At 62.1% G+C, this 19906-nt stretch overlaps 1 protein-coding gene across 2 annotated transcripts; it reads right to left on the bottom strand.

Moving 5' to 3' along the window:
• Window positions 1-44: 44 nt before the first annotated feature.
• NOS3 (nitric oxide synthase 3) lies at window positions 45-17923 on the bottom strand. Of its 2 annotated transcripts, XM_084897201.1 has the most exons (26): window positions 17749-17923; window positions 16462-16564; window positions 16020-16168; window positions 15683-15845; window positions 14324-14415; window positions 14104-14245; window positions 13751-13890; window positions 13470-13644; window positions 12782-12883; window positions 12102-12296; window positions 11939-12012; window positions 11666-11810; window positions 11379-11483; window positions 7631-7698; window positions 7157-7273; window positions 6887-7061; window positions 5130-5262; window positions 4928-5006; window positions 4622-4809; window positions 3987-4159; window positions 3537-3747; window positions 3362-3449; window positions 2338-2459; window positions 1440-1588; window positions 958-1152; window positions 45-863 (listed from the first exon to the last, which is right to left on the bottom strand). In XM_084897201.1, exons 1-26 carry the CDS (start codon window positions 17907-17909, stop codon window positions 702-704), a joined length of 3606 nt encoding a protein of 1201 aa, XP_084753327.1. In that variant the 5' UTR covers window positions 17910-17923; the 3' UTR covers window positions 45-701. The 2 variants fall into 2 exon arrangements, with proteins under 2 accessions (XP_084753327.1, XP_084753328.1); XM_084897202.1 differs by lacking the exons at window positions 14324-14415; window positions 15683-15845; window positions 16020-16168; window positions 16462-16564 and having other exon boundaries at window positions 17749-17919.
• Window positions 17924-19906: the final 1983 nt, after the last annotated feature.

The following is a 19906-nucleotide window of genomic DNA, read 5'->3' as shown; positions in this document are numbered from 1 at the left end:
CCAAGAACCACCACCCCACGTCCGCACAAGTTAAAAGACAGAGCTTGTCATTCTGTAATTTTAATCCACAGGGCTGGGTGAGGCATCTCAGTGGCTCTCATAACACCTGGTCCAGTCTCTTATGGTGAATCTTCAATAATAAATATCTGAGTGATTTGGAGGTTAGGGTTCAAGATAAGATACTCCTGAGGGAGGAAAGGGAGATCTAAAATCCACCCAAAGAACACGGAGAGGGCGGCTTAGTGGTTGAGCATCAACCTACGAACCAGGAGGTTACCTTCTGAGTCCTGCTCAGGGCACATACCCGTGCTGCGGGCTCCATCCCCAGTGTGGGGCGTGCAGGAGGCAGCTGCTCAATGATTCTCTCTCATCATTGATGTTTCTATCCATCTCTTTCCTTTCCTCTCTGAACGCAATAAAAAACTATTTTTAAAAAAGAACACGAAGCAGGTGACAGGAGGCTTTGGAATACCACTGCGGGGAGGGGCCTTCCGGATTGAGTGAGACCCGAGGTAGGGAACCAGCCGAGAGGGAGAAAGACCTCGCTCATCCCCAGGTGTTAGGCGAGTGTCCGCAGACTCTACACAGACGCGGGGAGGGAGGGAGAGGGGGCCGGGCCTGGGCAGGCCGAGGAAGAGCTGCGGCGCCCGTATGGATACGGCCTCTCTCCGTGAACTGGGTGGAAAGCAAGAGGAGGGCTCTCAGGGGCACGGGGTTTCTGGGCCGGGCGGGTCGAAAGCCCAGGGCACTGCGCTCCGCTGGTGCCGCTCCTGCAAGGAGAAACTCTGGGTGCGTATGCGGCTGGTCACCTCCTGGGTGCGCAGCGTGAGCCCGAAAATGTCCTCGTGGTAGCGTTGCTGATCCTGTGGGGACAACGACAGGTCAGAACCCGGCGGCGAGATCCGGCCTAGCACGCCCGGCCCCCACCCACTTCGGCCGCTGCCCTCGCCCTCGCACCCGCAGCTCGCCGATGACGTCGCCCGCCTCGTCCAGCTCCATGTCGCCCTCTGCCGCCAGGATGCGCTGCACCGTTTGCAGGACGCTGGTTGCCATGGTGACGTCGCCGCAGACAAACATGTGGCCCCGCTCGATGCACAGCACTCGGTGCACCTCCGCAGCCAGCTCCGTCCGAAGGATGTCCTGCACGTAGGTCTGAAGGGGGCAGGGTTAGGGGCCCGTCCGGGCCAGAGTGAGCGGGGGTGAGGTCTAGAGAGGTGGGTGAAACAGGGGCGGGGCTTGGGGAGGGGGGTGAGACCCCAAGGGGCCTTGGGCCAGTGATGGGCGTGGGCGGGAGCTGAGGGGCCAGGCGGAGGGTGTTCACTGGAGGGGAGGGGCTGGGCTTGGGCCTGGGGTTTGGCGCCTCCCCCCCCCACCCCCCCCACTGCTCAGCGGTCCTTCCTACATCCCTAGCTTCCCCTGTGCCCGCAAGGGGCCCGCACCTTAGGGCTGTCGGGTTCGCGGGAGAAAGCGGTGAGAACGCGGCCGAACACTCCGCGCTGCTGGGCGTCCTGCACCTCCTCGCGGTAGAGGTGGTCCAGCTGGGAGCACCGGCAGCCAAACACCAAGGTCATGGGGGCGGGCTGCAGCCCTGCAAGCGGCACGCTGGTTGGGAGAGCGGCCTCCGGGGTGCACCTCCTGCTGCTACTCCCGCCCAGGCTGACAGCCCGCCTTTGGGGCAGAAACAGTCACTGGGAGCTGTGTGGCTCCGAGGTGAGCACAGGACGCATTTCTCAGAAGCCTTCCTGCCTGATCCTGACTCACAGGGAAGCCCAACTTCACCGGAGGCAGTGCCTCTCCTGGGCCCCGTGGCCAGTGTTGGCGCTGGAACCTGGGGCTCAGTACTCAGAGCTGCTGTCCTTGGCACCGTCTGAGCTGCAGTTCCAGGATTCTGTGTGGCTCCTTCCCTGCTCCAACCCATATTTCCCCCACCCTGAGCTCCCACACTCCTGACCTTCCTCCCAGCCTCAGCCCCCTTCCTGTGACTTACCGGAGGCCTTGGGCACCCTGTGCCCATCCTGAACACCCTGTGCCTCTGGGTCCTGGCCTCACCTGGGTGAGTCTCCCTGGGGACATTCCTGTCTTCGAAGTCTCAGCCCCATCCCCTCCCAGTTTTCTTTGTCCTCAATCCAATCCAACCCCAATTTTGTGCCCAGCACCAGGAGGCCAGCCCTCCTGGGCACTGCCCTGGCCTCATGCCCTCCCCTCCCCTCGATCTAATGAGCTTCTTTTCGCCCTTTGGCCCATTCGTTGCCCTCTTTCCTACCAGGTCCCTGCATTCCAGCCCCCACCTCTTTGTCCCCAGATGGTGACCCAGTCATTCCCTTGGCCCCAGCCAACCTTTGCTCTCAATGTCGTGCAGCCGCTCCTGCCAGAATCCCCGGAAGGGGGCGATGCCGGTGCCTGGGCCCACCAGGATGCAGGGCAGGTTGGGGTCGGGTGGCAGCCGGAAGGACGGAGCCCTAGCGGACAGACATTTCATCAGGCCTCCTGCTTCCCAGCTTCCCGTTCTTACCACCTCTGCAGGTGCAGAGAGAGTGCTCAGTTTCTGTGGGCAACCGAGTGGATACTTCGTCAGGGGCTGTGGCCGTGTCTAGTCCGTAGCGAGCACGCCGTGGTTAGTGACTGAACTCTGCCAGCTGGTGAGAGGAAATGTGCTCACACCTGAGCTGAAGGACAGTTTGATGTCTCAGCTGAGGAGATTCAGAAACTAGGGGAGGGAAGGGAAGGCCGTCTCTTGTTTATGAGTTCCCTGAGTGTGCTCATTGGTCTCCACATTGGCCGGTGTTTGTACTGAGTAGGTCACAGCTTATTGTACTTTCGCCTCCGGAATGGGGTTGGGTCACTGGGCCCAGCTGGTGCCATCCTGGGGACTCTTCATTGCCCCCCCTGAGACGTTCGGCTCCTCGCTGCTAGGTGGGGCCAGACTGACACGGCTGAGGGGAGGGTAGCCTGAGTCCTCCTGATGCCACGGTAACTGAACTAGCTCTTCCTGGGCGGGTAGGGGCCTGTCCTTGAACGGGCACAGTGCCAGGTGCTGCGCCTCCCGCCCGCAGGCGGAACCCCAGCCCTGCCTGCGGGAGCCGCCGTGTCAGAGTGGAACCCTACGTCCAAATGGCCAAAGGCCCATGGCTTAGCCCACGTTCTGAAGTGGCTTAGCTTGACACACCCCCCCTACCCCCCCCCGATATATGACGTGGTCTTCCCTGCTCCCAGTCACCCCCTCTCCAACGCTTCCAGCCTCCCCCAGCGCAGCCCCCACAGAGTCCTCCCTCTGTCCTGGCCGCCCATGTGGCACTTTCCCCGGCTCGGAAAGACATTCTCTTCCTGTCCGTCCACCCCCACCCCCGAAGGGCTCACTCACCCCCGGATGAAGCAGGGCACGGGGTCTCCGGCCTTGAGCTGGCTGAGCCACGTGGAGCAGACCCCATAGTGCAGGGGACCCAGCCCGTCTGGTTTGGGAGGAGAAGCAGTGAGGGGCCCATTCCAGGGTGCCCCTGTGGCGCTGGGCCTGGCCCTGCCCCGCCTCCCAGGCTCACCCTGGGTCCTGTATGCCAGCACGGCCACGGTGAGGTGGATCTCCCGCGGGTGGGCGCTGGGCGCGGAGCTGACGGAATAGTACCGGGGCTGGAGCAGGGGCAGCTGGGTGAGGAGCAGGGGGGCGGGCAGCGCCACCGACGGGAACTGCTCCAGCACCTCCAGGAGCGTGGGGCAGCGGAACCACTTCCACTCCTCGTAGCGCCGGGGGTCCTGCGGGCCGGGGCGCAGTGTGCTGGAACCTCCCGTCCCGCCTGCTGACTCCGCGTTTGGCCCCACCCACGCCCCGCCTTCCCGGGCACCGTCTCTGTGCCCAGCGCTTTCAGACCCCGAGCATCGGAGACGCATTGGCAACTCTGGAGCCGGGTCTTCGCTGGCTAGCCAGGCAGGCTCCCCTCCCCCCGCTCATCCAGCCCCACCAGCCCCTGTGCCCCACACCCCTGGCCCCCCACCTGGCTGAGGGTCTCGAGCTCCTGCTGTTCGCCGGGCTCTTCGGCCAGGGTGCTGAGCAGTCGCAGGAGGCGAGGGCTGGGCGGGGAGGTGATGTCCAGGAAGAAGGTGAGCGCCTGGCGCAGCGTGCAGGGGGGCAGCCGGGGGTCCCGCACCCAGCCGGGGGGAGGGCCACCTGGGGGTCGTGCATAGGGGAGCGCTGAGGACGGGGCGGCCAGACTGGGGCGGTGATTGCTTCTTGGAGAGGACATGGGGCCTGGCCATGCCTCGTGTCATCGGTGACCGCGCCCTTGGAACTGTCTGGCCGCCCCCACGTTGTGTCTTTGGGGGCCCTGGTTGGATTGGGTTGGTCTGGGCTCCTCTACTTCTCCCCCACCCAACTGACTCCCACTCCAGGCTCGGGGCAGCGGAATGCAGACAGAGCAGGCCGGGGCCGGGGTAGCTTTGGGAGGAGCCCGGGGCAGAGGCAGCCTTTGGGGTACAGTGTGCAGGGACGGGCTCAGAGAGGGGAGCCTCCTCTGTGGACTGGCCAGCTGAGCTGATGTGGCCGCCTTTGGCGGGGTCCTGAACCCCGGGAGCCTGGCGCTGTGGGGATGAGCCGGCCCTCAGTGCCACGCCGCAGCCCGAGCCCCCTCACCAGGGCTGCCCTTCTCCAGCTGCTCCACGGCCACCGGCTCGCCGGGGGGCGGCGGGTCCTCCACGCGGCTCAGCAGGGCCTCCACCAGGCCGGGCCGGTTGGGCGGGCAGACGCCGATGTGGTCCCCGGGCTGGTACTGGAACCCCTCCTGGCCTCCGGTGTCCAGGCGCACCAGGATGGTGGCCCGGCTGCGGGGAGGAGAGGGGCAGTTACAGGGAGTGGGAGGCAACATGTGGGCATGGGAGGGGGCCAGGGTCCGGGGACGGAGGGGCTGGAACAGGTGTGTGTCGGGGGAGTCTTCCTCACGTGGACTTGCTGCTCTGCAGGTTTTCCACTGAGAGGACTGTGGCCTGGAGCATCTTCCTCCTGTGCACGTGGATCAGGCCTGGGTGTGGGGAGGGGCGGGAGACCAAGTCTGAGCCAGGGAGCGGGTGCCTCAGAGTTGGTCCTGGGACCTGGAGGGGCCAGAGGGCCAGCAGGGTCAGCGGGAGGGCAGGGCAGGGCGCACCTGGCAGCAGTTGGAGGCCCTCGGCCTGGGCGCTGAGCCGGTACCGCTGGCGCTTCCAGCTCCGCTTGGGGCTGAATATGTCCCGGGCGGCGGCCTTGGCGTCTTCTCCCACACAGAAGGTCTCGCAGGAGGCCTGAGGGGCGGTGACAGGGGCGGTGAAACTCAGGGGGCTGACGGGGCGGTGGGGCTGGCCTGTTGGGTCCCTAGCTGCCACTTTCCTGGGACTGTGGGAGCGGAGGCGCCTGGGAGTGGGGGGCACCCCCTGAGGCTCACAGATGCCTGGGATCGGCTGCCATCGTGGCAGGAGGGACGATGGGGCTGAAACGGAGGCTGCGGCCGTGGCTCCTCCTTCTGGAGGCCACGTCCCGCCTGGGCCGCGGTGCTCGCGGTCCCTCTGCACAGATTTCTGTCTCAGCCACGAGTGCTGTGATCTGGGGAGTGCTAGTCTCGTGTCCCAGGAGCACAGTGCTTGGGACATGGGAGCACAGCTGAATGAGCCTGCCGTTCTGTGCTCAGACCTGCAGTCAAATGCTGCTCCTGCCCTCACAGTAAACTGTCCCTGTCTTCACACCTCACTGGGTCCGGAGAGGATGAAACGAGATACTTTATGTAAAGCTCTTAAGAGGCCGTGGAGGGGCCTCTGGCAGTCCGCTCTGCCCTGCACCCAACAGGGGCCGCAGGAGCCGCTGCAGCCCAGCCCTGGAGGGTTTGTCGTCCATCAGTTTCTGCTCAGGCACAAGTCTGGCAAACCATGTGGCCAGCCCCCAGCCTGCAATCGCAGGCTCACCCAGCTGGGTCACTGCCTCTCTTCTCACCCTCACCGCCAGCCCTGCTAATCTTGCTTTGTGCGTGTGAAGTCTTATATCTCTTCCTTCCTTCCTGGGCCCCCTCCCTTCCTTCCTTCCCCCACTGCTGCCACCCCGTTAGCCGGAGCCTTCCTGCTTCCAGGGGGTGCACCTCCCGCCCCGCTGTGCCCCTAGACCAGGTCCCCACTTCAGTTGTGCCCCTTCTCTTGTCCCGTTCCTGACCTCCGGTGCTTCCTGGTGTCCAGATTCCTAGTCTTGTTTTCCATTCCCCTCTTCTCCTCCAATCAGAGCCTGTTTTTCCAGCTTGGCCTTCTCCCTAGCAAACCTCCACCTGTGCCAGGCGGCCCGCCCAGCCCACCTCTGGGCACCCTCCTCCTTTCCTTCCCCCACACCCACTGCACTCAAGCCCGGGACCCCCAGCAGGACCAGCACTGCCCAGAGCACTGTCAGCACTGGGAGAACCAGCCTCCTGCAGGTCCAGGCGTGATTCTCAGACCAGGCAGAGCGGCCTCTGCAGGAAGCCCGGCTTGGAAAGTCACAGGCCTGGGACTCCTGGCGCCGCCCCGAGCCTGTCTGGCCTCGATTTCCCCGTTTCTGTGCCGGCCTCAGCTCTACACTCACCTCTGCCCAGCCCTCTCGATCCTTTCCCTCTCCCTCCATCCTGCCCCCTTGAGCCCTCCCCCTGTGCACTCGGGCCCCTCCTGCCAGGGCCTGTCTGCCCTCTCTTGTCCCGGCCAGCAGGCTCCATGTGGTTAGGGCCGTGCCACCCACTACTCAGGACTGAGCCAAACGAAGGCGGACTTTGGAAGGAACAGGAAGGGACCAAAACCCGCAGAGGACTGGGCGGCAGTGAGGCCTGGATAGTGCTGCAGGTCTCCGCGGGGCGGGGCAGGTCTGAGGGAGGGAGACCTGGGCCGGAGCAGTGAGGGGTCAGGGACAGGCGCGGCTCACCTGGAAGGCGGCCTGGGCCCAGCCGCGGAACGCCTCCTCCTGGCCGCACAGCTCATCGCCCTGGCCCAGAGGCAGGAGCCGCTCCCCGCCCAGCTCCTCCAGCCGCGTGTCCACCGCGCGGGCAAAGGCGCAGAAGTGGGGGTACGCCCGCGAGCCCAGGCCGAACACACAGAACCTGGGGGCGGGGAGCTGTCAGGGGACCCAGCCCGGTCCAGCCCCTGCGCCCCGGGGCTTGCCCTCCCGCTCGCCTCCCTCCCGGAGGCCCCAGACCTGAGGGTCCCCAGGGCCCCCGCACTGTCCGTGTTGCTGGACTCCTTCCTCTTCCGCCGCCAGGAGGACACCAGCGGGTCTGAGCAGGAGACGCTGTTGAAGCGCATTTTGTAACTCCTGGCGAGAGAGGACACAGACAAGGGTGACACGGGGACCGGAGACAGGGCCCAGGCCCCACAGCCAGGGCACAGCTTCGGGGTCTCTGCACTGGGGACGGGAAAGGCCCCGCCTGGGCTGGGCTTTGCTCTCTGGAGCTGTCTTGGGGTGGAGGCTGAGGGTCAGCGTCCCAGGGTCTCCAGGCCTTGGGCTCTGCTCTGCCTCCTTCCCCTCTCTGAGGGACAGACGCCTCTTAGAGGCCTGGGGCCTGCAGGGGGGCAGGCCACCAGCTGGTTGGAGGCACAGAGGGGGAACTCTTCACACCTGCTTTCCTTTCCCGTCTCCCCTGGCCCCCCCCCCCTCACTCCCCCCACTCACTTGTGCTGCTCAGGCCGCGGGGAGCTGTTGTAGGGGCCTGACATCTCCATCAGGGCCTCTGCGAAACTCTGCGAGGGGAAGTTCAGTCTTAGTTATACGGAAGCTTAAGACAGAACCCGGCTGGACCTCATTGCTATTTGTAATTTTTAATTTGTTTTGAAATTTTCAAAGTGACTTTTTGAGAACATTCCAGAAACGTGTAAAGTAATAGAGGAGGAAATCTGTGCCTGTATCTTCCCCCCAGTCTCACCCGAAGGCACATGAACGCTTGACAGGCATTTGACCCTCTAGCCCCGTGGTTCTCAACCTTCCTAATGCCTCAACCCTTTAACACAGTTCCTCCGCGAGTGTTCCCCAACAGTAAAATTATTTTATTTTTAAAAAAAATATGTTGTATTGATTCTTTTACAGAGAGGAAGGGAGAGGGATAGAGAGCTAGGAACATCAATGAAAGAGAAACATTGATCAGCTGCCTCCTGCACACCCTCCACTGGGGATGTGCCCGCAACCAAGGTACATGCTCTTGACCGGAATCAAACGTGGGACCCTTCAGTACACAGGCTGATGCTCTATCCACTGAGCCAAACCAGTCAGGGCCATAAAATTATTTTTGTTGCTACTTCATAACTGTAATTTTGCTACTGTTAATGAATCGTAATGTAAATATCTGTGTTTTCCGATGGTCTTAGGCTCCTCAGCTGCGGTTCTCAACCTGTGGTTGTCAACCACAGCTGAGGAGCCTAAGACCATCAGAAAACACAGATATTTACGTTACGATGTAAATATAGCAAAATTACAGTTAAGAAGTAGCAACAAAAATAATTTTATGGCCGAAACCGGTTTGGCTCAATGGATAGAGCGTCGGCTTGGGGACTGAAGGGTCCCAGGTTCGATTCCGGTCAAGGGCATGTACCTTGGTTGCGGGCACATCCCCAGTAGGGGGTGTGCAAGAGGCAGCTGATTGATGATTCTCTCTCATCGATGTTTCTAACTCTCTATCTCTCTCCCTTCCTCTCTGTACAAAATCAATAAAATATATTAAAAAAAATAATTTTATGGTTGGGGGTCATCACAGCATGAGGAACTGTATTAAAAGGTTGCAGCATTAGAAAGGTTGAGAACCACTGCTCTAGCCCTTTCCTGTTGTCTGTACACACATACCTGCATTTATAATTTTTTTAAAAGTAAAAATGGGACTAAACTACCTGCTTTTTAAGAGGTTTCAGAGAGGAAGGGGAGGGAGAGAGAGAGAGAAACATCAGTGATGAGAGAGAATCATTCATCAGCTGTCTCTTACACGCCCCCTACTGGGGATCGAGCCTGCAACCTCGGCATGTGCCCTTGACTGGAATTGAACCCGGGACCCTCCAGTCCACAGGCTGACACTCTATTCACTGAACCAAACCAGCCAGGACTTTACCTGCTTTTTATCACTAGTCTGTCATGGACCTCCCTCCTGCATGGCTATGCTGTCTCCCATGACATGTACCTTTCACATATGAGACCCCCCTCTGACTGAGGAATCTGGGTGGTCTATGACCAAGCTCAGAGGCTCAGACACTGCTTCCCCTTTGCCTGTTTCAGGAGGGTGGGCCTGGAAGTGGGGTTGCTGAGCCAGAGGACTGCATCCGGCCAGAGGACTGCGCTTCCTCGCTGCCGTCCGCACTGGGCATCAGGAGTCCTAAAGCTTCAGCCAGTGCTGCAGGCGGAAGCAGCACGGTCTCCCTGCACCGCCGGGTCCTGCTGGCACGGACCCCTTCCAGGAGGCCGAGCCACATCCCCGCTGCCACGGACACAGCTTAGACTACTCAACCTTCGTGCAGGAAACAGCAAAATGCGGCCAGGCCATCGCAGCCAGTGGTTCTCAACAACTGCAGATGTATCTGGGTCTGTCAGGTTCACATAACTGGCCTGTCCTGCCTTAATTTGATTTTTAAAACATTTTGTTGAAGTGCGACGTACAGACAGAAAATCAGACATGTTCACAAACCGAACAGACTGTGCAATCAGCATCCCACCAAGAAAAGCCACCAGTGTCCTATGAGTCAGCCTGGTGCCCCCTCCAGTCACCGGCCCGACCCCGGGGCCTCGCTGGCCTGAGCACAGCTGCACAGGTGCGCGCCGCCTCTTTGTGGCTTTAGACAGAGCGAGGCCCACGGGGTGTGCGCTTTGGAGCCTGGCTTCTCTCACTCCGAGTGTGGTTTTGAGTCTACACTACGTTGTGTGGTTGCAATCTGTCCACTCTCCTCACTGTGAGGCGGTTCCGTATCCAGTCTGCGGCTGACAGCCACTTGAGTAATTTCCGGTGTGGGGGGGTTATGAACAATGCTGTGAGGAATATTCTTGTTTTTGCGTTTAGTGAATATATCCCACTTTTTGTGGGGTGTATTCCTAGGTTTGCTCCAAACTTGAGGCACACTTTGCATACAGAGAAATGCACAGGCGTTAAGGGTGTAGTTCCATCCGTTTGGCAGTTAAAAAAAAAAAGTTAAACATACATCTCCCCGATGACCCAGCCATTCCACTCCTGGGTATTTTTCTAAGAGAAATGAAAACATGAGCCCACAAAAGCCTTGCACAGGAATGTTCATAACAGCTTGGCTCACAATAGCTGAGCTCTGGACCCGGCCCAAGTGTCGGTCCGCAGGAGAGCGGAGGGAAACACTGGGGTGGTCACACAGCGCCGCTGCTCGCCGCTGCCCACACTACAGACCACACCAGCAGCGCCCCCCCCCCCCCCCAAGCCTGAGAGCAGGGCGAGCGAAAGAAGCTCCCCTTTCCTGCCTTCCTCAGGCAGATGGAACTAACCAGGCGACAGAAGTCAGAAGGCCTGCGGGGCTGGGGATGGGGTGGGGAGGCTGTCTGGGAAGGGGTTGATGGGGGAGGGGAGTTATTGACATGGGAACTTGTTAGGGTGATGGAAATATTCTAGATCTGGGAAGTGTTGCGGTCACATGGGTGTAAATACTTTTACACTAAACACAAGTTCGTGGTTCTGCTGAAACCGGTTTGGCTCAGTGGATAGAACATCCGCCTGCGGACTGAAGGGTCCCGGGTTTGATTCCAGTCAAGAGCATGTGCCTTGGTTGCAGGCACATCCCCGGTGGGGGGTGTGCAGGAGGCAGCTGATCGATGTCTCTCTCATCGATGTTTCTAGCTCTCTGTCCCTCTCTCCTTCCTCTCTGTAAAAAATCAATAAAATATATTAAAAAAAAAGTTCATGGTTCTATTTCTCTTTAAAAGGGCTAACAAGGCAGCAAGGCAGGGGACAGGCTGACACCAGCATCCTACTTCAGGCACTGAGAAGCCAGAGGCAGGGATGGATGGAGACAGAGAGCTTGAAAGATGATAGTTAACAATAACCGACTGGATGGTGGTGCTCAAGTTTGTTTGTTTCTTTTAATATTTGTTCAGAAAGTGAAGTTACCTAACCTATTGACATCTGAACAGGGCTATTTGCTTCTGTTAAGAAGGAAGCTGAGATTGCGTGTGAAATGGAGCAGTCCTGTTTCCCTCACTGTCAGTGTCCCAGCACACCGAGCAGGGCGCCTGGAGCGCGTTAACACCTGCGCTGGGGATGGAAACCCCTCCGGACGCAGTCAAACAGCCAGCAGCTCGGGGTGGGCTGGAGTGTGGCCGTGCAGGTCACACCTGGGGGACTCTCATGCTCGCCCACTTTCCATCATGGGGGGTCTGGCTCAGCCACCAGGTGCTGATTCTCCCCTCACCTCCTCCCTGCAGGCCTCACCTCTCCGTTCTCTGGGGGATCCCCGTTCCCAAACGTGCTGGTCACCACCAACACCAGCGTCTCGTGCTCCAGGGACACCACGTCGTACTCGTCCATGCACAGGACCTGCGGTGGGAGGACAGATGTCCTCACTGCCTGGCCCTTCTCACGCGGGCAGGCAAGACGCAGGCCCCGACTCCGTCCCCGATTCCCTGTGGATTCCGGGATCCTGTGACCCTCTCCCATCCTCCAGGCCGTATTGAAGGGCTGCCCCCCTCAGAGCCCTGCCCGTCCGGGGTCAGTCCTACCCGGGGGTCGAAAGCTTTCCGGAAGAGCCTCCCCAGCTGCTGCGCGTAGCTCTGGGCCCGGCCGGTCTCGGAGCCGTACAGGATCGTCGCCTTCACACGCTTGGCCATCACCGTGCCCATGAGTGAGGCGGAGATCTTCACCGCACTGCGGACGAGGGTGGGGTGAGGGGGGCCCAGGCACACAGAGCTGGGGTCTCCCCAGGCGCGTGGGCCAAGCAAGGTCTTGGGGCCTGAGTGGCAGGCGTGGAGGGGTGGGTGAAGGGCGGCACCTACTTGGCCACTTCCTTGAAGGTCTTCTTCCTGGTGATGCCGGTGCCCTTGGCTCCACTGCCCTTCCAGGGATCCGGCTGTGGGGGTGGGGGAGGGGTGAGTAATGAGAACAGCAGCCCGGGGGCTGTCTGGTTAGAGCCGCCCTGGGGGCCAGCCTGGTGGGCACCTGGTAGCGGAAGGCGGGGGACAGGAAATAGTTGACCATCTCCTGATGGAAGACAGGAGTGAGGCTGCCCGAGATGGGGGGCACGATCCAGGCCCAGTCGGCAGGGCAGCCCCCCCTGGCCTTCTGCTCATTCTCCAGGTGCTTCATGAAGGAGGAGGTGGCGGCGTGGTGGTCCACGATGGTCACCTTGGCCAGCTGGGCGAGGGGAGGGCGTGGCTTAGGCTCAGCCCGCAGGCCCCACTGCCCGTCACCCCAAACCCGACATACCCCGTGTCCTCCCAACCGCATGTGACCCCTGTTGTCAGCATACCAGGTCACTCTCAAAGCTCAGCAGACAACAGCAGCTCCGCCCCAAGCCCACTATCCTAAACCCTCCAGGCCCCTTGGCAGTGCTCAGCAGGCACTACGCTCGGCGTGCTCGCTGGCATGAGTTTCCAGAATCCAGTGGGTTGCACAGACGTCGGTGCTCAGGGTCGCCTGGGGACCAGAACTCCTGAGCACGCACGCGTCCGCTGGGCTCCCGGCACACACACGCCCATAGTGCAGCCCCTGGAGCAGTGTGTGCCGTGTGCCCGTGGTGCCCGGCTGTGGGACTCCTTCCCACTGCCTCCAGCCCTGGGCCTCCCTGCCTGGCAGCCCTGCCCGCACACGTGCCCCCCTGGCCACCTGGGCCTGCGCACCTGGTAGCTGTGCAGCACGGCCAAGTTGATCTCCACGGCCGCCTTGTCTTTCCACAGGGACGAGGTGGTCCGGGTGTCCAGGTCCATGCAGACAGCCACATCCTGGGAGCAGAGGGGCGTGGGTAGGCACGGGGTGGGGAGTTGTCGGACAGCATCTTTGCTTCAAACTCAGTGAGGTGAGTGGGTGGCCCTCTGGGGGGCCTGACTACCTAGTTTGGTGCTGGCTCTGGTCCTTGCCAGCAGGGGCACCGCAGAGCAGAGACCTTGGGTCAGAGCTTTCCCAGCCCTGGGCCTTGATTTCTCATCTCTAAAACGGGTCTTCCAATTTTGGCTTCAAGGTCCATTTTGAGAATTTGATGAAAGCTGTAGAACTACAGGTTCTATTCCCAGAAAAACGACTAATACAGTTATCCCTTGAACATCAGGGGTTCAAATGGCTCCGGTCCTCATAGATGCTGGTTTCCTCAACTAGCCCTCAAAGTTCAAAGCCGTGGTGTTCAAGGGCCAGCTGTATTCCCGCATGCAGGCACTCACAGCCCTGGCGCTTTGAGGGCATGCCTCGCAGCTCTGGCCTAGGGGGCAGCCTGGCCTGACCGAGCTCCGCTTCTCCCTCTGCTGCATCCTGCGGCTCTGTTTACTGGGCAGGGCACCAGTGCCCGGACCGCCCCCGCCCCGCAGCCGGGCTCACCTCCAGGATGTTGTAGCGGTGAGGGTCGCACAGGTTCCGCGTGCCGATCTCTGTGCTCATGTACCAGCCGCTGAAGGGGGCGGCGGGGAACTCCAGGCCCCCGATCTCCAGCAGCATGTTGGACACGGCCGGGAGGGCGTACCAGCGCAGGCCCAGGGCCGCGAACCACTCCAGCCTGGGGCGTGGGGCACGGGTTCGGGGTCAGGCCCCTGGGCAGACTTGCTGCCTGGCCACCCGCGGGGCCGCCCCCCCTCCACCGGGCCGTTCCCGCTTGTGCTCACGTGGGGTGCTCCAGTGGCACCTCGAGGACTAGCTCGGGGGGCACAGTGAAGAGTTCTGGGGGCTCATCCGGGGCCTGGAGCAGCAGGGGCAGCACGTCGAAGCGGCCGTTGCCGGGGGTCCAGCCGTGCTGGATGCAGAGCTGAGGGCGCCGTTCATTAGCCATCGCCACCCTTCCTCCCGGGACCCTCAGGGGCTGGGTCTCTGCCCCGCCCAGGGACCCCTCTCTGGCATCACTCATCCTTCATCTGGTGAGGTTCCCTCTCCCTGCTGCACTGACCCCGCTGACCGCCCACCCTGCACCCTCCCCGGAGCCCTCGCTGGATGGCCGGCCCTCTCCCCGCGCTGTGCCCACCTCGGTGATCTCCACGTTGGCCGGGTCCCCTCGCACGGAGCTGTCCTGCTGCCTGTAGCCGGCGTAGCGCACCAGCTGGCTGTTCCAGATCCGGAAGTCTCCCCGGCCAGGGGCACGCTGGGGGAACACGGTGATGGCCGAGCTGGCGGGAGAGAACGAGAACGGTCAGTCCCACTTCTCCAGCCCTGGGGCGGGTGGGGCTGGCAGGCCGCACACTCACCGGAGGTTGCCCCGGTTGGTGGCGTACTTGATGTGGCTGCAGATGTAGGTGAACATCTCCTGCGCGGAGCTGCAGTCCCGGGCGTCGAACACCTGGGCCCGAGGCAGGGAGGGAGGCAGGGTGAGGCCAGCCCAGGAGGAGGGCTGGCGGCAGGGAGACCAGCGACCTCCGACCTCCGTCTGCAGCTGGATCTCCCCGTCTGAAGGCTGGGGGCCATTTGCTGGGAGCCCATTTCTCTCTCCTCAGGAGCTTCCCTGACTGTTTGCAGCCACACGGACCCTGCCTGCCCTGAGCCCCACCCCCGGATGGCCTGGTCTGCTCCTTATCCCACCCTACAGAGGAAGACTGGCACCTGGCACAGCGGAGGGACCCAGTCACTGCCCTGGGGAGGGGCACCAAGGGGCGGGAGGCCACCTGGAGGTGTGGGTGGTGGCTCCCTATTATTCACGGTGTGTAAGCGAGGCAGGTGACGCCAGGCGGTCACCGGCTCTCCCCGCACATGGGCGCTGGGGAGGGAGGTGGCTGCGTGGGCTGGCTTTCTGGTGCCAGGGGAGCCTTCCCTCTCTGCCTGAGGGCGGAGGGGCCTCCTGTTGGTGACCAGGCAGGAGGTGGCAGGGGCTGCCCTGGGGCCAAGGAAGGGATACAGCAGTGAGTGGGGTCGAATATGGAGGCTCTGATGGGTTCAGAACGGAGCTAGAGCTCTGAACCACTTAAAGGGCCATGCACGTGTCAGGCAGATGGCTCTCCCTCCACTGGAGGCTCCTTTGGGATTGGCTAAGCCCGTGGCTTTATTCCAAATTCTCTGGTGGTCAGTTATAGTCAGGAGCCAGTTCCCCTGTGGGTCAGCTTGCTCCCCTGAGTGCCATCGACTGTCCCAGGAGCCCAGGCGTGCTCTGAGTCACACGGCAGGGCTGTGACAGAGGGCGTGGGCTGAGGCACTGGGGGTGGAGGGGTAGGGGGTGAGGGTGGGCGTGGAGGTGGGGGGTGGAGGTGAGGGTGAGGGGGGGTGGGCATGGGCTGAGGCATGGGAAGGGGGGCTGGAAGGGAGCAGTGTGTTTGGGGTGAGGGGACTAGCTGGGCCAGGGAGGCCCACATGGGAGAGGCAGTCTGGGCTTTTCCAGAAGGCTGCTCCATGGCTCTGACAGCCCCTCACGGACACGGTGAGGAGGGTGTTTCTCTGCCGCAGCGATGGGGGTGTACCTGGGCCGGGGTTCCCGGGGGCGCCCGTCTCTGGGGGAACAGTGGGGATCTCCCCACTGCTTGGGACCCCCCAGGGAAGCACCAGGAGCTGCCTGCACCCCTCTTCTCCCTTTCTGTGCCCCCCACCCGCCGTCCTGGGTGCTTGCTGGTCAGCCACACCTGCAGCTTCCCCCACTGGATCCGGCCCACGCAGCGCGGGGCGTTGCGCCAGGCCTGCTTGGCCCCGAACACCAGCTCGCTCTCCCGGAGCTGGTAGGTGCCCATGGCCGCCACCTCGGCCTCCACCTCCTGGAGACGCTGCTCGTGGGCCTGGGAGCCGCTCCTGCGGAGGAGAGGGGAGCGGAGGGAAGTCGGGGGGGGGGGGCGCGTGGAGAGCCCCCTGGGCCGTGTGTGTGTGTGGGAGGCCCGTGGCGCTGAGCTCGGGCTCCGTGTGGGCCATATCCGATGGGGGGTGGGCCGGGGAGGACGGGGGCTGTGGGGTCAGGTGGGGTCACACCTCTTGATGGAGCTGTAGTACTGGGTGATGAAGTCCCTGGCCTGGCTCAGCAGCTGCTCTGCGGGCGGAGAGCCCTGGGCGGGCCGGCTCTGCAGTTTCCGTGGAAACACCAGGGAGCCCAGGCAGCGGCGTGGGGTGCAGGGCCCGTCCTGAGTTGGTGGGAGCAGAGGTGGAGAGGGCAGGGAGACAAGGCCAAGGTGCAGGAACCAGGGGTGGGGGGCAGAGGGAGGTTGAGTCAGTAGGTGTGAGTTCAGGGCTGGGGCGGAGACTGGAAACAGGATGAGGTTGGGCTGGGTGAGGGCAGGACTTGGGGCAAGGGCTGGCGGCTGGGAGTCCTGAGTGCCCTGCCCGTCCTTCACCTCCTCCGGGTCTTCTCAGTCTGGTCTCCTGGCCAGTTCAGGAGGGACCAGCTCTTAGCCAACGGGGCGGGGACTCCCCTTACCTGCTGAGCCTGGGCGCTCAGGGTGTCATAGGTGATGCTCCCCACCTCCCAGTTCTTCACACGAGGGAACCTGGGCCCCTCCGGGGGCCGGGTCAGCGGGGGGCTGTTGGGAGCAGGGAGTGTGTTTCCCTTTGGATGAACCCAGGGCCCCACTGGCAGCACCAACACCCATGGCTTGCTGCTTTCTTACATTTTCCCTCCCCTCCCGACAGCCCTCGGAGGTAGGCGATGTTTGCCTCCCATTCGCAGAGGGGGGACCGGACTGGGGGCTCAGAGAAGTTACGTATCTTGCCAGAAGCCGCACAGGCAGCGCTGGCCCTGTCCACCCCCCACCCTCCACGTGGGGCTGCTGGCCCAAGGCCGGGTCCTCACCCCCCTGCTGGGCCCACTTCACCCCTTCTGAACACAGGGTGTCCAAGCCCCCGAAGCTGCCATGAGCTCTGCCTGGAAGGTGTAGAGGCCGGTGCCCGGCAGGGATTCTCAGCCCAGATTGCCCTCCTCACTCACACCCCTCCTGACAGTAGCCATCGTGTGAAGGGAAGCCTCGGAGGCCTTATCACTTCCTCCCAGAGCCGCCAGGCCAGCCCCCGGGAGGAAGGGAGGGCCTCAGGCCGCGGTGCGCCTGTGCAGAGACCTTCCCCGGAGCTGCCTGCAGCCAGCCGCCCGCCAGCCCGGCTCCCCACCTGGACTCCCGCTTCCTCCCTCCGGGGACCTTTGCCCCAGGGGCGCCCCTTCTGGGGGCTGGGCCGCCCCATTACTTTTGAGGTCGATGGCCACTGGGAGGAGGGGCCCAGAGCAGGGGAGAAAGACCTCAGCCTCCCACCCAAGGACCTGTACCAGGCTCTCCCTTTCCCTGAGGCCTGTCTCCTGGGTCTCCTGTAACCGTCCCCCAGCAACTTTCTTCCGTTAAATAACCTCCTGTTTGTGGGAGCCTGGTCCTGAGCTAGAAGCTCACAGCAGCCCCGTGGAGTAGGTGCGCAGTAGCTCCACTGTGTGGGGTGAAGGCTCAGAGAGCTTCAGCAACTTGCTCAAAGTCAAACAGCTCTTGGCAGCAGAGCAGCATTTAAAGCTGGTAAGCTGGTGCCCTCTCCAAACTTCCACCTGCTGCCTGCTGCCCTGGTCCTGGTCTCCTGTTCGAGGGCCCCTCACACCCTAACCCTCATGGTCCTGCTCTGTCCACACCGACAGCCCTTCTGCCCTGGCACCCTGGCCCTCCTGGCTGGGCTGCAGGCTCCCCCCCTTCCAAGCTCCGTGTTCGGGCTCTCCTGTCACCTGCTCCTGGCTCACCTGGGGTCCGGCGCGGGCTGGGGTACGGGTGCTGGCGGCTTGCTGGGCTCCGGGGCCGCAGGGGAGGCCGGGCCTTGCTTGCCGCACAGGCTAAGGCCCAGCCCCAGTCCCAGGCCGCAGGGTGGCCCGGGCTCCTGGCCCACGCTCTTCAAGTTGCCCATGTCGACCTCGCTCCAGCTCTGCGTCTCTGAGCGGAGCCCGGCCTTTTCCTTAGGAAGGGGAGGGGGCTCTCCGGCGCTGGCCCTCGCCCCGCCCCGTCCACACACAATGGGACAGGAACAAGGCAGCTGGGAGGCTCTAAAGCCTCGGGCTCCATGCCCGCCCGCCCACAGGGTGGGGAGCGGACGCCTGGGTTCCGCTCCAAGGACTAGGGCTGATAAGTGGGAACCCAGGTGTCCAGCGGTGTTCTGGGGCTGGAGTCCAGGAGCCGGGGTGCAGGGCCAGGGGGTGGCAGAGTGGCCAACCAGAGGGTCAGAAAGGCTCTTCAGTGGGGTCTGACCAGGGGAGACCTTCCCCCTGGCCCTTGCCGTGCCCTGAAGAGTCCTGTGGAAGGTGAGCACTATGTCAGCAACAAGGGATGATCCGCAGACTCTCAGTGACCACAGGGGCCTCTAGGGTCCCCTCAGGCACCTCCTTTCCCACCCTCCCTACATCTAAGTGCTGCCCAACCCTGCTTTGAGTCCTTTTGGGTTCTTAGGGATATGGACCCAGCAGGGATGCAGTGACCTTTTGTCCTCGAGTCTGGCATTAGGGCATCCCTTCCCCTCCCAGCCCCAATTTCCTGGAACCCTGCCCCCCTGTGACTCAAGTGGGGGACACAAAATTGCAGGAAGCTGCCATCCAGGGCCTCCACCCCCTACCCTGTCATCCAGTGACGTATGTTTCCCTGGGGGAGGTAGGTCAGCAGATAGATTCAGCAGTCAGGGCTGAGGTGGGACTGCCCACTGGGGAGAGCTTAGAGCACTAGCAAGAGAATGGAGACAGGCAAACCACAATTCCCAGAATGCAGATGGTGCACACCAGCACTCTCCAGACACCTCAGAGAGTAGTGCATGCTGGGATTTGTAGTTCTAAGACATGTGGGCTGGAGAAAGGCCATGGGCTGGGGAATCTGGATCTACAGGGGTCCAAGCCTTGTGGGTTTGAGGCCACAGAGACTAAGAGAAACTGCAAGAAAGAAGTGGAAGTTGAGAGACAGGACAGGCAGAGCCTAGGAGGGGCAGACAGGCAGACAAACAAACATAGATTTGTGTTGGCTGGATTTCTTTGGAAAGCAGTGGAGGATAGATTGGGGTGGGCCTGGATGGGGGGGTGGCTGGCGGATCAACCGGAAGGAAGGGGTGTGCTGTAGCTCTGGGGTCACACCAAGAAGGTAGGGTCTGCCAGGTTGGAGGGAGGCGGGTGAGGGGGCTTTGTAAACTTGGATAAGCCTGAGCTCCTAGAGTTTTGTTGCCCATCTCAGTAAAGGGGCAGGTGAAGGGCAGAAACGAGGTTTGTGCTGAGTCCAACCTGGCCCCAAGACCCTGGAGCCTGAAACCCCACCCCACTTGCCCCCAGTTAGTGGAACTGTGGCTGGCCTCCTCAGGGACAAGGTGGGCATAGGCGTCAGATACGGAGGTCCTGCTGACCTTTTGCCTGCACCACTGACCACCGCCCCTCCCTGACCTGGGGGCTCCCCGCCCCTCTGTGTTCCACACTGCTGTCAAATTCACCTCAAAAGCAGTGCTTACCTCATGCTTTGGCTCACCCTGAAATCTTTAATCTAAGGCCAAGGCCACTTCAACACATTGGCCTGGCCCCCTATTTTCCAAGCGCGTTGCTCACACCCTCTGTTTTAGACAAACGGGCTTCCTCACGGATTCCCAAACAGCCCTGTGTTTTCCTGCCTCCGGGCCCTTGCCTATACTGACCTTTCCCTCTGCCCTCTGACTAAATGGAACCTTTCTTCCTCTTCCTTGTGGCTCAGCCTTGGCAACTCTGGGCCCGGCTCTCCCTTCGGGAGAGAACTTGCTGCGAAGGTTCAGGTGGCAGATGTCTTCAGGATCTGCCCAGAGTGCAAGCCAAGGCCCGAGCTCGCCCAGAAGCTCCAGCACTCACTGAGCCCCAGGAGGCACCCGGGCTCACCAGCCTGCCCAGCGGGGCTCCTCTGGGCCGTCTT

Source organism: Pipistrellus hanaki (assembly GCF_964339955.1).
Source record: "Pipistrellus hanaki genome assembly, chromosome: 10".
NCBI lineage: Eukaryota > Metazoa > Chordata > Mammalia > Chiroptera > Vespertilionidae > Pipistrellus > Pipistrellus hanaki.
This window is presented reverse-complemented; position numbering and strand designations above follow the sequence as displayed.

Coding starts and splice junctions, on each gene's coding strand:
- NOS3 (XM_084897201.1), bottom strand. CDS start 17,909: ATGGGCAACTTGAAGAGCGTGGGCCAGGAGCCCGGGCCACCCTGCGGC. Junction 7,062..7,156: donor GGGGCCCTGGGGACCCTCAG/GTCTGGGGCCTC, acceptor CCCCGCCCCCAG/GTTCTGTGTGTTCGGCCTGG. Junction 5,263..6,886: donor GGGCCCAGGCCGCCTTCCAG/GTGAGCCGCGCC, acceptor ACCGCCCCTCAG/GCCTCCTGCGAGACCTTCTG.